Source organism: Podarcis filfolensis (assembly GCF_964270895.1).
Source record: "Podarcis filfolensis genome assembly, chromosome: 1".
Lineage (NCBI taxonomy): Eukaryota > Metazoa > Chordata > Lepidosauria > Squamata > Lacertidae > Podarcis > Podarcis filfolensis.
The window spans coordinates 135,025,163-135,039,926 of NC_139604.1; the positions used below are offsets into that span (position 1 = coordinate 135,025,163).

At 46.7% G+C, this 14,764-nt stretch overlaps 1 protein-coding gene across 2 annotated transcripts; it reads left to right on the forward strand.

The window, feature by feature from the left end:
- The first annotated feature begins 671 nt into the window (after window positions 1–671).
- Window positions 672–12,010, forward strand: TMX1 (thioredoxin related transmembrane protein 1). 2 transcript variants are annotated; one of them, XR_014549464.1, is made up of 9 exons: window positions 680–920; window positions 4,125–4,240; window positions 6,033–6,078; window positions 6,375–6,503; window positions 7,184–7,229; window positions 7,668–7,769; window positions 7,873–7,942; window positions 9,049–11,257; window positions 11,394–12,010. XR_014549464.1 is itself a non-coding variant. In XM_083619834.1 (8 exons), exons 1-8 carry the CDS (start codon window positions 739–741, stop codon window positions 9,204–9,206), a joined length of 849 nt encoding a protein of 282 aa, XP_083475960.1. In that variant the 5' UTR covers window positions 672–738; the 3' UTR covers window positions 9,207–12,010. The 2 variants fall into 2 exon arrangements, 1 of the variants encoding a protein (XP_083475960.1); XM_083619834.1 differs by having other exon boundaries at window positions 672–920; window positions 9,049–12,010.
- The last annotated feature ends 2,754 nt before the right edge of the window (window positions 12,011–14,764 follow it).

Consider the following 14,764-nt stretch of genomic DNA (forward strand, 5'->3'; position numbering starts at 1 on the left):
CAACAATGCTGTATTGTTTTTAACACTCGATTGGGAGCCGCCCAGAGTGGCTGGGGAAACTCAGCCAGATGGGCGGGCTATAAATAATAAATTATTATTATTATTATTATTATTATTATTAATAACACTGATCTCTTGGTTCCATTTCCCGTTACAGATAGGTAGCCGTGTTGGTCTGCCATAGTCAAAACAAAAAAATAATTTTTCCTTCCAGTAGCACCTTAAAGACCAACTAAGTTAGTTCTTGGTATGAGCTTTCGTGTGCATGCACGAGTGTATCTGAAGAAGTGTGCATGCACAGGAAAGCTCATACCAAGAACTAACTTAGTTGGTCTTTAAGCTGCTACTGGAAGGGAAAAAATTTTTTTGTTTCCATTTCCCGGTCTCTCTCCCCTCGCCCAATGCGAATCGCCTCTTACATAAAATGCAACGTCACGCGAGAAGAATCGCTGAGTCATCCTAAGGGGACCCGAGGCTGCTTCTAGCCCAGCCAGGAGGGGCGGGGCAGGCCTCTGTCCCAGCCAGCCATTGGCTCGCCGCGGAGGCGCAGTCGCCCAATCGCCGTCCCACTACGGGGCCTGGGCGGAGCCACCTCCGCCCGCCAGCAGGGGAGAAAGGCAGCGCATGCGCAAGCCAGCTCCCTCCCCCTCCCTCCCCGCGCCCGTCGACGCCGCCCGCTTTTCCCGGCATGCCGCGGGGCCGCCTTCCCTTGTGACATGCGCGGTGGAGAGGGCCAAGATGGCGGCTCCCGGCGCCTTCCCGTTCTCCTCAGCGCCGCCGCCGCCTCGCCGCCGCCTCCTCTTCTTCCTGCTGCTCCTCTTCGTGGCGGCGGGGCCCGCGCGGGCGGGAAGGAGCCGAGTGAGGGCGCTGAGCGACGGGTCGTGGAGGGACCTCCTGCAGGGAGAGTGGATGGTCGAGTTGTGAGTCCGGGGGGGGGGCTGAGGGGGAAGGGGCGCTCTGTGCATGCTCAGGGGACCCTCCCCGAGGGGAAAGAGGGACGCCCTTCTTATAGCCCTGTTGTTATTATTATAATGGTTTGATTAAATAAATCTTCCTTGCCAAATTATTTTCATTAGTTTTCAAAAAAAAACATATGCACATGCATACACACACACACACACACACACTCAATTTTTCCTATAAAATTTCTTATTATTTTATACAGTGGTATCTCAGGTTACATACGCTTCAGGTTACAGACTCCGCTAACCCATAAATTGTGCTTCAGATTAAGAACTTTGCTTCAGGATGAGAACAGAAATCGTGCTCCAGCGGCGCAGCGGCAGCAGGAGGCCCCATTAGCTAAAGTGGTGCTTCAGGTTAAGAACAGTTTCAGGTTAAGAACGGACCTCCGGAACGAATTAAGTACTTAACCTGAGGTACCACTGTGTGTGTCTGTGTGTGTGTATATACACACACACCATATATATATATATATATATATATATATATATATATATAAAATAATTTTATTAATTTTCCATTTAATTATATACATTCACATCATCATGATCCACTTTACCACCTGGCTCTTTAGAACCTATTGACTTCCTTCCTTCCCTCCCGCCTCATGGCTATCAAAATTCACCTTTATATCACAGCATTTTGCACGTTTTCCAATTCTAATTGCACTCATTACAAAGTTACTCAAAATTTAAATAAATGCAGAAAGGTACTTGAAAGATTATTGCAAGCAATTGACATCCCTAGCAGGGTTGTTGGAAGACTTGTAATGAGAAATTTTCTGCCTTTCTGTATTTATTTGCAAATATATTTATTTGGCTTTTCAGATTAAAAGTTTACAGTCACATATCCAACATAGAAACGAGATTCCAAAGAATCTCCTGGACTTCCCTCCTCCTCCCCTTTGTGGGTCCTTTGTTAATCATTTCCCCCTGTATCTTTTACGATAATCCAGATCTTTTCTTTCTCCATTGCGTCCAAAATTCAGCATTAAACCACAAGTGTTATTCCAATCCTACTAACGATAGTTTTCCGAATTTTTAACAAGCCAAATTACAACAGATCGGATACAATCCGCCCCCCCGCCGTTAAGTTGACTTCCTTCCCGCTCTCCACCGTTGTGTTGTGCTTCTTCTGTCCTATTTATAAATTCCCTGCACGCAACAAGCACACGAGCCACTTCCTCAAATGCACAAAGATTGCAAAAGTTGCAAAGAGTTTTCAGCGAGTTACTGAAACAGCTTTGCCCTTTTTAAAATCCGCAGTTGCCCAGCAGCTACTTTGGTTGATTTTATGATGTTTTTATTTATTTATACATCTACTTGATTTCTATAGCTCCCTTCATCTAAGGAGCACAGGGCGGTTTGCAGTATGAAAGCACAAAAATACGTAACATATTAACAAACAGAGCACTATCCCCCTCCCCAGGGTTTAAAAGGCCACAAATTGTTTAAGTAGCCAAAGACTGGGGAGAAGAGGAATGTTTTTGCCTTGTCACCCGAAGGTCATCAGGCAACTTACATCAAAGAGAAATACATACACGAACATAGTGACATAGGAGGGAGAACTGACAGCCTGCTGTTGCACAACTTAGAGCATTTTTGAACAACTTTGTTCTTGCTGCTAGAGCCAGATGTGAACCAAGGAAACACCACCCTCCCCCCTTACTTTGTTATATACACACTTTCACTGTTCATTATCCTTAATCATAAAGCCAGGCTTCAGTGATATAATGAGTATATTAAAAAAATTGTCCAGTAGCACCTTAGAGACCAACTAAGTTTGTTCTGGATATAAGCTTATGTGTGCATGCACACTTCAGATACCTGTGCATGATGGTGACAGCAGTCACGAAATTAAAAGGCGCCTGCTTCTTGGGAGAAAAGCGATGACAAACCTAGACAGCAGCTTAAAAAGCAGAGACATCACCTTGCCAACAAAGGTCCGTATAGTTGAAGCCATGGTTTTCCCAGTAGTGATGTATGGAAGTGAGAGCTGGACCATAAAGAAGGCTGATTGCTGAAGAATTGATGCTTTTGAATTATGGTGCTGGCGGAGACTCTTGAGAGTCCCATGGACTGCAAGAAGATCCAACCTCTCCATTCTGAAGGAAATCAGCCCTGAGTGCTCACGGGAAGGACTGATCCTGAAGCTGAGGCTCCAATACTTTGGCCACCTCATGAGAAGAGAAGGCTCCCTGGAAAAGACCCTGATGCTGGGAAAGATGGAGGGCAGAAAGAGGACGAGATGGTTGGACAGTGTTCTCAAAGCTACCAGCATGAGTTTGACCAAACTGCGGGAGGCAGTGGAAGATAGGAGTGCCTGGCGTGCTCTGGTCCAGGGGGTCACGAAGAAGCGGACACGACTAAACGACTAAACAACAACAACAAGGTGCTATTGGACAATTTTTTAATTTTTGTATTTATTTGGACTGCTTCAAGACCAACATGGCTACCTACCTGAATCTAGAATAATGAGTATATGCAGCTACATTACATTGCTAAGAGGAGAATCTGGTGTTCCACCCAGAGTTCTCAGCTCTGGAGAGCAGTAGCTCTTGCAGGATCGTAGGCAGGACAAGGTCTTTTGCAGCCTGAGGTCCTTTTAGCTGGAAACACCAAAAGCTGAGTCAGGGAATGTTGGCATTGCTGTCTCCTCTCCCCTCAGCTGTGAACTCATCTCATCGCCTAAGGATACGTTCTGAGGCCTTGCAAGCCCCCCACCCCCCTGCTCCGGGTTCTTTCCTGTAAGCCCTTATTGGGAGAGTGCAGAGAGGGAAGTCTTTGCCTCCCAAAGGAGAACCGCTGGATCATGTCACTGACAGTGGACTATGCAGGAGGCTGACTCCAAATCCTTTCTTAACCATGAACTCATAAAACAGTATTGAACAAAAGAGCATATCTTGCGTTGTGAGCAGCTGCGATACATTTTTCTGTAAGTAGTTTTCTCTTAAGTTGTGCTTTTAGTACTCTGTAGACATGGCATGGATGGTGAATGTGTTTCAGGGAACTGGATCTTAAAAATATATTATAAAAGGTGATGGTTTTGTGGAAAGGAAACTTTCCAGAAAAGTGGTGTAAAGCTGCATAACCGTTAGCAGGGCAAAAGGAGGATTTGTGTTTTCTCACGCAGTAGTTGCTTACGTAAGTTTTCTTTTCTAGTTATGCTCCGTGGTGCCCTGCCTGTCAGAACTTACAGCCAGAATGGGAGAGCTTTGCTGAATGGGGGGAGGATCTCGAAATTAACATTGCAAAAGTGGATGTGACAGAGCAGCCAGGTAAGGTGTACTTCTGTCATAGGGGATATAGTTTACTGTATATGTTTGTAATTCATTCTCTTATTAAAGCGTTCACCTTGTAGGTGAAAAGGAATTGCACACAGGTGAGTGAGGTGCTCTGACCTCCTCTGTCTCAGCACAGAAACCAAATCCATCCTCTGTGCCACCACAGTAATACAATGGACTTCTGGGGGCAGGATAATAGTAATAATTTTTTTATTATTTATACCCTGCCCATCTGGCTGTGTTTCCCCAGCCACTCTGGGCTTACAGAATATATAAAGCATAGTAAAACATCAAGCATTAAAAACTTCCCGAAACAGGGCTGCCTTTAGATGTCTTCTAAACGTTCTGTACTTCTTTATCTCCTTGACATCTGAAGGGAGACCCCTGCACGTTACACAGGACTTCAAGGCCCCCAGTCCATGACAGGCTAGTTAGTAACTTCTGAGAGTTCATTTTACAAGGATGTTCTAACTTGTTCAGATACAGTAGGTAATAATAATAATAATAATAATAATAATAATAATAATAATAATAATAATTTATTATTTATACCCCGCCCATCTGGCTGGGCCTCCCCAGCCACTCTGGGCGGCTTCCATAGAAACCAAAAATACATTTTTGGTTGCATTAGAGTAGATGCATGTACCACACATCTGTGTTGATTAGACTAAATCAGGCATAGGCAAACTCCGGCCCTCCAGATGTTTGGGACTACAATTCCCATCATCCCTGACCACTGATCCTGTTAGCTAGGGATGATGGGAAGTGTAGTCCCAAATCTCTGGAGGGCCGGAATTTGCCTATGCCTGGGCTAAATTTTACTTTGAACACTATTAATGATGTAAAGCAGTAGCTTTGAGGTGTGTCCTGGGAAGCCTGTGCCGCTTTAGAAGGTTTAGGGGATTCTGCCATGAGAATATGAGAAATAGCAGTGCTTCACTTTGAAGGAGGGATATGCTCTTGGTTTGAGTCAGGAAGTTTGTCCAACACTCAGTACAGGCTGTCCACTCCCTGAAGTCCTCTCCAAGGTATACAAGTTCTATAGGTAGCAAGACATTTGCAAAGGAGAGCATGCGTAAAACTGAAGTAATTATAGTCAAATGGCATGCTCCATATATATTAACATGGATAACACTGTACACCACCTTTAAAAAATATTTTTAAAATTAATTTTCACAATTAAACATTATCATCACATCATCATAAAAGAAAAAACCACACAAAATAGAAAATAAAACATTTTCACACCATAATAAATTCATATTTTGGGATTACTTAGATCCCTCGACTTCCCCCCACTCCCTCCCTTGGTTCTTTTGTGTTATCTTAATTTATACATGTCAATGATTTCCTTACCTTTAATTTTTTCTGAATTTAAACATTCTCTTTAATATTACAAGTGTTTTTTAAAAACCTGCTACTGTATTAACTAACAGTACACCACCGTAATTATGTCCTGCTAGCATGCATGCGTGTGTGTTGCTGCTGCAAAAATATTCAAGCCACTATTCAAGATGAATAGCTTTTGTAGAGCAAGGCCTGTCCATTTGGGGTCCGAGTATTGGTCATACGTTACGTGGGGTTGGAGAGCTGATTGCTATATGAGTATCTTATGCGAGTTGTAGAAGGCTTAAGAGTACACAGTTCAAGGGTTACACAAAATATGTGCAATTTGGGAAAATAAGACTTGACAAGCCTTTAGCAGCAATACATATGGACAGCATAGAAAAAACCCTTACTTCTAACAAACTTTTAGCTCTGATTTTCCTTCTGGATCTTTCTGCAGGACTGAGTGGACGGTTTATCATAACAGCACTCCCCACCATCTACCAGTAAGTACTCTTAATTAAATGTGACAGGTTTTTTATTGGGGTGGGGGGAGTCCTTCATTCCTCACCCCCAGTTCTAATTGGAACAATAATACTGGACTTCAGCTCTCTCTGTATTCTTTGGACGGGGGCGGGGGGGGGGGCAGGAGAGAATGCCAGAATCCTTGGGGAATAAAGCTGACAATGAGTTCTTGTGTTTGTACCAACGCCCAGCCTTAGCATACGAGTCCAGCAGTCTTCTCCATAGTTTCACATATGTGGAATTTTTGAGTTACTGACAGGACTCTTCCTTTGATCAGCTGTAAAGATGGTGAATTCAGGCGATACCAAGGTCCACGGACTAAAACGGATTTCATCAATTTCATTAGCGACCAGGAGTGGAAGTCCACTGAGCCCATTTCTTCATGGTTTGGTCCATCTTCCTTCCTGTAAGTGACAATTAAAGTCTCTTTCTCCTCCCTAATAGGCTTCTGCAAAAATCAATAAATAAATGCAAATGACTGAATTTTCTCTTAAGATCATTTCTTTTAAATATTCAGTCACCTTGAAAATTGCTGGAGGGTCTTGGTAGACTACTTAATAAACTTACTTATTTCAGCATTGATAGTGTGGTCAAACCAGTATCACCTTGTGGAAATTGCAGGTCAGCCTAGGCCAGGCTGCTTAAAGAGGCTTCTTTAAGCTGCTAACTTTCCCAGCAAAAATTACCCTTCTCCATAACCATATTATGAAAATCATGTGCTCTAGACTAGGGCCTTTTTTACAGCCTATTTAATCAATCTGGTCTTGGTCAAAAGCCTCCTTTAACTCTGTGTGAGGAGAAGAAAGATTGATGGTAGAGCCAAGGAAACCATGTCCAGAGGAGGTTACAGAATGTTAAAAAGTGAATTTTGAGACAAGAAGGATGTTGCAGTTGTGCCGCACGCGCACTTTCTCTAGCAAACATCCGGCGTCAGAATCCCAAGTATGGCAGAGAAAACATCAGGCATTCCGAACAAAGGTTTCATTAGTGCTCCAACGGGAGTGAACAACACTTGGTGTTTTGTTGCCTTCTTTGATCGCAGAAAAGGCCTTTGTTTTATCTCTTCTGCTTTTTGTTTTTTGGCAGGATGAGCAGCATGTCTGCCTTGTTCCAGCTATCTATGTGGATCAGGGTATGTGTGTGTTTCAAATCTCCCTTTGAACCAGAGACACTTGAGCGTCCACCTTGGTGACCCAGGGGTTGCCAGTATAGCTCCTGTGGGCACAACTGCCACCTTGAGGAGGTCTTCCCCTGCCGCCCATCAAGTCTCTGGACCCTCCTCCCCTTTTACTGGAGGTTATCCTTTCTTTCGTAGAAAAGTGCATAGACCTGAAGGAGGAAGTTGGAAGAGAGACACTCTTTCCACTTCCTCATTCACCTCTCTGTGCTCAAGAGTAGTTCTGCTGGGTCTGTCTTATACCCAGGTCCCTTGGAAAAGTGTGCAATTTCTATCTTTCTGGGGGTTTTGTGGGTGGGGATATGTGATCGGAGGGGATGGCATTAGCTCAAAAATTCACACACACCAAAGGTTTGGTGACCCTCTGCCCTAACCAGCTTCCTTTTCTTGTAGAACTGCCACAACTATTTCACAGAAAACCTCGGCATCCCAGCCTGGGGGTCCTATGCCATTTTTGCATTTGCAACGTTGTTTTCAGGACTCCTTTTGGGGCTTGTAAGTAGATGCTTTCATATGCCTTGGAAACTTTGAAGGTCACATCTCACATCACACACGAAGCAATAATACAGTGTTAAAACAAGGAATTTTTCTTTTCCAGATAATGGTATTTCTGGCAGACTGTATTTGCCCTTCCAAAAAGCACAGACCTCTGCAGCACCATTATCAAAGTAAGCCCTATTGCGTGTCTTGAGTTGCAAACTGAGGTTGGATCGCATCTTCTGTCATCCCTGACTAAGGTTGATGCGAGTTGTAGTCCCAGAACATCTGGGGATCCAAGCTGAAGAACACCAGCAGAGAGCAAGGACCCAAAAGCTGATGTTCCATAGCACAGGAAATACTGTATCCCAGGTAGAAACAGGTAGAAGAAGTAAGCAGGACAACATGGAAGCCGGACACCAAGGGGCAAAGGCAGTGGCTGACCGCAGAGCCAAAAGGGATAGCAACTAGGGGCTGCCCCCTGAGCCAATCGAAAGGCTTAGAGAAGCCAGAAGCTTCTGGACTCAGGCTTACTCACGTCCTCAGAGCTGAAGCCAATTCCCATTTGGCAGGCCCAGTCTCCCGTCTTGGAGCACAGTAGCACAAGTTGACAAAGGTGCTCCCGACTGATGAGCTCATCCCAGTTACCAAGAAATAACATTTCCGAGGTCTAAGCGAAAGAACCTTTTTCTTGACAGTGGCCTTACTCAAACACACCCCATGCTCCACATATACAGCATGAGAATCATAGTTGCAAAATGGATGTGATAATTGCTGCTGGATAATGGCTTGGCTCCTTAGTTGCCCTGTGCCAATGGCCAGGGCTGGAGTCAGTAGGTGGACATTTGAGGCAAGCAGATTTTGGCTGAGCTGTTTGGAGAAACTGCCTCATAGTTTAGAGCTGTGGGACAAACAGTGAAAGATCAGAGACAGTCACAGGAGCTGGTGGGCTGTCCTTCCATGGAAGTGTCTAGGCAGAGGTGGACATTCATTTGTCTGGGACACTAGTTTCACTCTGCCAAGGCTTGTAGAATGGTTTCAAAACTTTTAAAGCATTCCAAAAACGAAAAGAAAACTACCTCAATGCTTCTTTTTATGTCTGTGATTAATTTTAGTGCATTTTGCTTAAAGTTGCTGGTAAAAAGACAGGTCCATTAATGAAACAGAAATTCCTGGTGTTTATTTGTGGTTTTGAAAAATGGAAGTCCCAGTACTTGGGCAAAGATCCAAGCTTGGGTCCCCTGTAGGCCTGAGCAGGTCATCGTTGCCCAGAGGTAAAAATATATTTTCTTTTCAGAAAAGCCACCGGAGTCTGCTCAGCTCTTGCAAAAAGCGGGTGAAGGACTGGAGGAAGATGATCTTTCTGATGCCGAGGTGGAGCCCAGAGAACCACCGAATGCACTGAGGCAGCGTACTGCAAACCCTGTTGCCCGCGCTGGAGCAGAGCAGTCGTAGCTACTAATTCCAGCTGGCTCCCTTTCTGGATTTCCTGAGTTACTACTTGACATTCAAAGGGGAAGGAGAGGGAGTCCTCCTTTTCCTCTCCTTCAAGAGAACAGACATGGAACAGTTTGAAGTGCGGGCAGGGGGTGCGCAACCACATTTTGATTTAGCCAGTCTTTGATAAAGTTTGATATGTGAAGCAATGGAGGTGGCAGCCTTGGGCTGGGCCGGGCAGTGCAGAAGGGCAAGTCACACATACGGCTTTCTGTCGGTATCCAATGAGTTGTTTCTGATGGCCAGCCTGCAGTGCTGGAGGAAGTTTCCCTGAACTGTCCCCGATGAGGCTTCTCTGTGTACGCGTTCCTTCCTCGTCATGCAGAGGCAGTCCGGGACGAGGAGTCTTCAGACGTGCCCTCTGCTCTCCTCCTCCAGTGCTAACAAGAGGGGACTCCTCTCAAAGGAGCTCCGCTCTTCAGAATGCAAAAAAGGAATCTGCAGCTGTGTCTGAAACAGGCCTCTGAAATAAGCAGGGAGATTCGAAGGATGTAGCTAATTTCGCATGCTCAGGAAGGGGCCTGCATCTCTTGGCCAGCTGCCCCCAGCACAACCACCGAGGGGTGCTTCCAAAGCCGTTTGTCGATGACCTGGGTGGGGTCTGCTCTCCAACTGGGAAGGAGCCCCAAACCCTCTGGGCACCCCAAAAACAGTCCTTTGTCCCCCAGCCTAATGTAACAGTGGTTGTCTTGGCTTGTTAGTTTTGGCCCTCTGCTTGGCCTCTGGGTATTGTTTCTTCCCCCCTTTTATGTGACAGTCCCCCCACCCCACCCCCTTGTTCCTCCTGCTTTTATAACCCATGAAGGAGTTGGGAGATGCCGTGTCCCAAACTGTTGACTTTGAGGCTAAGGGATGCGAATCATATGCAAGGGGGAAAGGCAGGTTGTGAAGTCAGCTGTTCGGTCACCTTCTAACTTGTTCTTGCAAACTAATACTTGTAAGTAGATTGCAAAATTAAGGGTAGGAGCTCTAGCAGGTTTTTCTGAGGGCTTGGCTCAGTCCTTGGTTTCTCTGCCCAGGTGCCTTTTTTCTATCTCTATCCTCAACTGAAAGTTTATTACTCCTCACAGTATTCTAGAAGAGGCTTTGACTCTTTGAGCTGCTTCCTGTGGCAGACCACAAAGGCCAGTGACACTGTGAATGCAGTTAGCATTTCTATGTCTCTCTCTTCCTCTGCGGCCACTCGCTCTTTTTCTACAGGGCACACCATTCTCCTCTTGAAGGTTTTCCACCTTGGGGCCAGCAGCTTGCTTTCTGCCCTTTTAAGTACAGCCTGAGTGTATTTACTTCCTCATTGCTTCCTCACAGAGCAGACTAGGGGCATTTCACGCTCAAGATTAGGCTGCTTTTAGCCATCCCAGGCAGTTTTTCCTTATAGGTGTTTCGTTTTATCTAAATGAACACATGAAAGCTCTAGTCGGCTTCTAAAAAACCTGAGGCATCTCTCCCAAATCTTAGGGTGCATGGTGCTTGTAAAGGACCAACGATGCGTTTGGGAAACATTGAGACGGCTGACAGCCGCTCTCTTTAGCCAGGTCCTGCCTGTCTCTGAAAATGGCTTGCCATTGCCTCCAACTCCCTTTAGAGCCTTGAACCCAGCACTTGGTCACGGCCTGATCTAAGGTGGGCTGCAACCTCAGTACCATTCAAATATATGGTGAAATGATTGAGAGCTTAGGTTTCCAAATGTGTGTTTCGGTTGAAGGTGGTCGGTCCCAGGTCAGCCAAGGCTGGTTCTTTAGAGTAATGCTGTTTTTAAACCTTCTAAAGCTTTCAGTAAGTTCCACTTTCAGTGGGCCTTGGACTGCCCCAGTTCCTAGTTGTCTGCCTTGGATCTCCGGCTTCATGCCGTGTTCAAGAAGCCCTCTGCCCCGTTGTTGCTGTTGTTGTTTTCCTTTTTGCGTTGTGTTTTCATGCGTAAAAAATATTGCAGGCTTTGGGGTGGGTGGGGGGAGATAAGGTTTTCAGAGTCAGTTCCTGGTCAGTAAGCAGCCTTCTTCCCCACTCCTGTATCCCTGGAGGTATCCAGCCTTGGCCCACCTGGGGCCTTCCAGGTGTTTTGAACTCCCATCATTCCCTGCCAGCACTGCTTTGATGGCAGGGGATGATAGGAGTTGTAGTCCAAAACACTGAGGTGGGCCCCAGGTTGGCCAAGGCTGCCTTTATGTAGCAGTTGGGGGTGGCAGATGGAGGCATCGGCAGGTGTGTGCGCCTGCTTGCTTCTCCTTTGCCACAGAAGACGGCTCAGTTGCATCCCATAACATTTCTCTGCCTGAACCACAACTTTTGAAGCCCTAGTTGGTGTGGGAGATTTTTTAAAAATATATATTTTAAACTGTTGGCACATGGCCCCCGAGAGAGGAAGTGCAAAAAAGGGGGTCCTGCCATTTGCTTGAGGAAGGACATTCCTGGTTTCTGACTTAAACAAACAGCGCTCCTTGGGTGGGACATTTGCACCCGCTTCCTTTTCCCCCTGGCGCAGTCGTGGCCAAGGCAGCTGACCTGAATGCATTCCAGCTCTGAAAAATGAGGGAGCCTTTCCTGACGCGACCAGGCAGCACTTGCAGGAACTAAGTTTAGGTCTGAGTTACTGCAGAAGTGACTTTGGACACGAAAGACTAGTTCATGGTCCAAGGCGCAGTAACTGAAGCATGTTTGCTGTTCTCAGTTGTTGAGTGAATGTTGTCTTTGCAGTTGACTAGATGCCTTGGTCCTTCCTGGGAAATCGTTTCCAAGTAATAAAATAACAGACATGTAGGAAACTTGTATCTGTACCTTGTGGTCTTTGGGGGTGGCAGCCAGAGTCTCCCTCCGAGGTGTCTCAAATGAACTGGAGCAGCTCTAAAATGGTGTATCTCCCCCTGCCCCAAAACCTAATAATTAACAGTAGACACTTAACCAACATTCCCTGTCCACACTCTTCCTTTGGACAGTGCAGAATCTAGTCAGTGAAATAAAGCCTGCTGCTCAGTTGAACAGTTAGAACACAGCTGTTTCTCCCTCACGCCCCATCTTGGAGGCTCTGCTCTGATCACAAACTTCCTGCCCAGAGTTTCGTTTTACAGAGGTGACAGCGTGTCTCTCTACTGGTGAGATTACTGTTGGTTGGTTGTTTATACGGCATTTATACTTTTTCTCCAAGCAGCTCAAGGTGGCATATGTGGTTCTCCTCCCCATTTTATTCCCACAGCAACCCTGGGAGTGAGCTTCATGTCTGAGTGGGGATTGGAACCCTGGTCTCTATCAGGTCCTAGTCTGACACTCCCTTAACTGCTGTACCACTCAGTTTTGCATGCATGTGTTTGTTTTTGCACAGCAGAGGGAACGGGTGGCGCTGTGCTCTAAACCACTGAGCCTTGTGCACTTGCTGATAGGAAAGTCAGCAGTTTGAATCCGCATGACAGGGTGAGCTCCCGTTGCTCTGTCCCAGCTTCTGCCAACCTAGCAGTTCAAAAGCCCACCAGTGTGACTAGATAAATAGGTACCACTGCGGCAGGAAATTAATCAGCATTTCCATGCACTCTGGCAATTGTCAAGGTGTCCCGTTGCTGCAGAAGCGGTTTAGTCCTGCTGGCGACATGACCCGGAAAAGCTGTCTATGGACAAACACCGGCTCCCTCAGCCCGAAGGGCAAGTTGAGCGCTGCACCCCATAGTTGAATTAGACTGGATTTAACAATCCAGGGGTCTGCTACCTTTTTTTGCACACCTCTCTAAATGAATGACACAAATGACTTAAATCTTTGATAAGTTAGGGAACTTCCTGGGTGATGTTCATCCCCCAACATCCTGAAGCTCACGCCTTTTATCATAGAATTGTAGAGTTGGAAGGGATCCTAAGGGTCATCTAGTCCAACCCCACGTGTCGCCCACTCTGATTTCCCAAGCTCATTTGTCATCTTGCTAGCAGTGTGTGTAAAAAGATTAAAATAGCTGGACGAGTTGAAGTGAAAAATAAATGTGAGTACCAGCATTAGCAGAGACATGCTTTAAGGCCCCAGATTAAAATGTTGCCTCTCGTTTTGCTGCTGAATCTGCCCTGCTCCATTTTTAAACGGAAGCCCACGCACACTTGAGTGGAGTGTTTTCACTTGAGCTATAAAAGGAGCCCCCCAAGCGCCGGCTTCTCTGGGGACTGGCATTCAGATAAATGTCCGGCAGCTGTGCTGCCACATCTTGTTCCTCTTGCGTCTCTGCAGTGCGAGGGGAGGAGATGCTTTTCCGCTGGAGCAAACAATCCGAGTGGCCCTGTGACGCTGAGCTGGTCCGAAGGGAGGCTCGAAATACACATCAAAGGGAATGTAATCAAGGTCGTCCTAAAACAAATAGCAACCAGTCCTTCCACAGCCCCTCGCTGCCGCAGAGAGGAACGCTGCCCCCTCGGAAGAACAGACTGCACCCATAGCTGTAGCCAGCTGAACCTAAACAATGGATTCATGGCTCTGCCTTTATACGGATGAGGCCACAATCGTCTACTCCAGCCTTACCTCCCCAGACCTGGTGCCCTTCAGGTGCTTTGGAGGACAGTTCTGAGCCATGCTGCTACCTCCTCCCCGCATTGCACACCCACGTGATGCTGAGGCTGCTGGGAGTTGTAGTCTTAAGATGTCAGGAGGCTACCACATGGGGGGTCCTGGCCTATGGAGGTCAAAGGCTGAGCCTGGGCCCCTTCTGCATGCAGAACACGTCTCAGTCCCCGGCATCAACCAGATATGCTGTTCCTGATAATGGAGGTTCCATTTAGTTGTGACTCGTAGCCACTAGGGACGCAGGTGGCACTGTGGGTTAAACCACAGAGCCTAGGACTTGCCGATCAGAAGGTCGGCGGTTCGAAGCCCCGTGACGGGGTGAGCTCCCGTTGCTTGGTCCTTGCTCCTGCCAACCTAGCAGTTCAAAAGCATGTCAAAGTGCAAGTAGATAGGTACCGCTCCGGCAGGAAGGTAAACAGCGTTTTCGTGTGCTGCTCTGGTTCGCCAGAAGCGGCTTAGTCATGCTGGCCACATGACCCGGAAGCTGTATGCCGGCTCCCTCGGCCAGCAAAGCGAGATGAGCGCTGCAACCCCAGAGTTGGTCACGACTGGACCTAACGGTCAGGGGTCCCTTTACCTTTACCTAGTAGCCACTGACTGACCTCCCTTCTCCATGCATTTCTCTAGCATATTTGGGAGCCTCTGACCCATAAATTTCTGGATCAGGCCTATGGTCCATCCAGTCCAGCATCCTGTTCTCACAGCGGCCAACCCAGGTGCCTATTATGGGAAAGCCGCAAACAGGATCTGAGCTTGAGAGTCCTTTTCCTTCCAGTGGTTTCCATCAACTGGCATTCGGAAGCATGGCTGCCTCAACAGGACGCAGAGCATAGCCCACATCGAAGCTTTTCAAACTTTTCATGTTGCCGACACACTTTTTAGACATGCGTCATTTCGTCACACAGTCATTCAGTTTTACTAGAAATCCAGAGGTTAAACTCACCCCTGTCCAGCCCCGGGAGGAGAGTAGAGAGCGTTCACACGACAC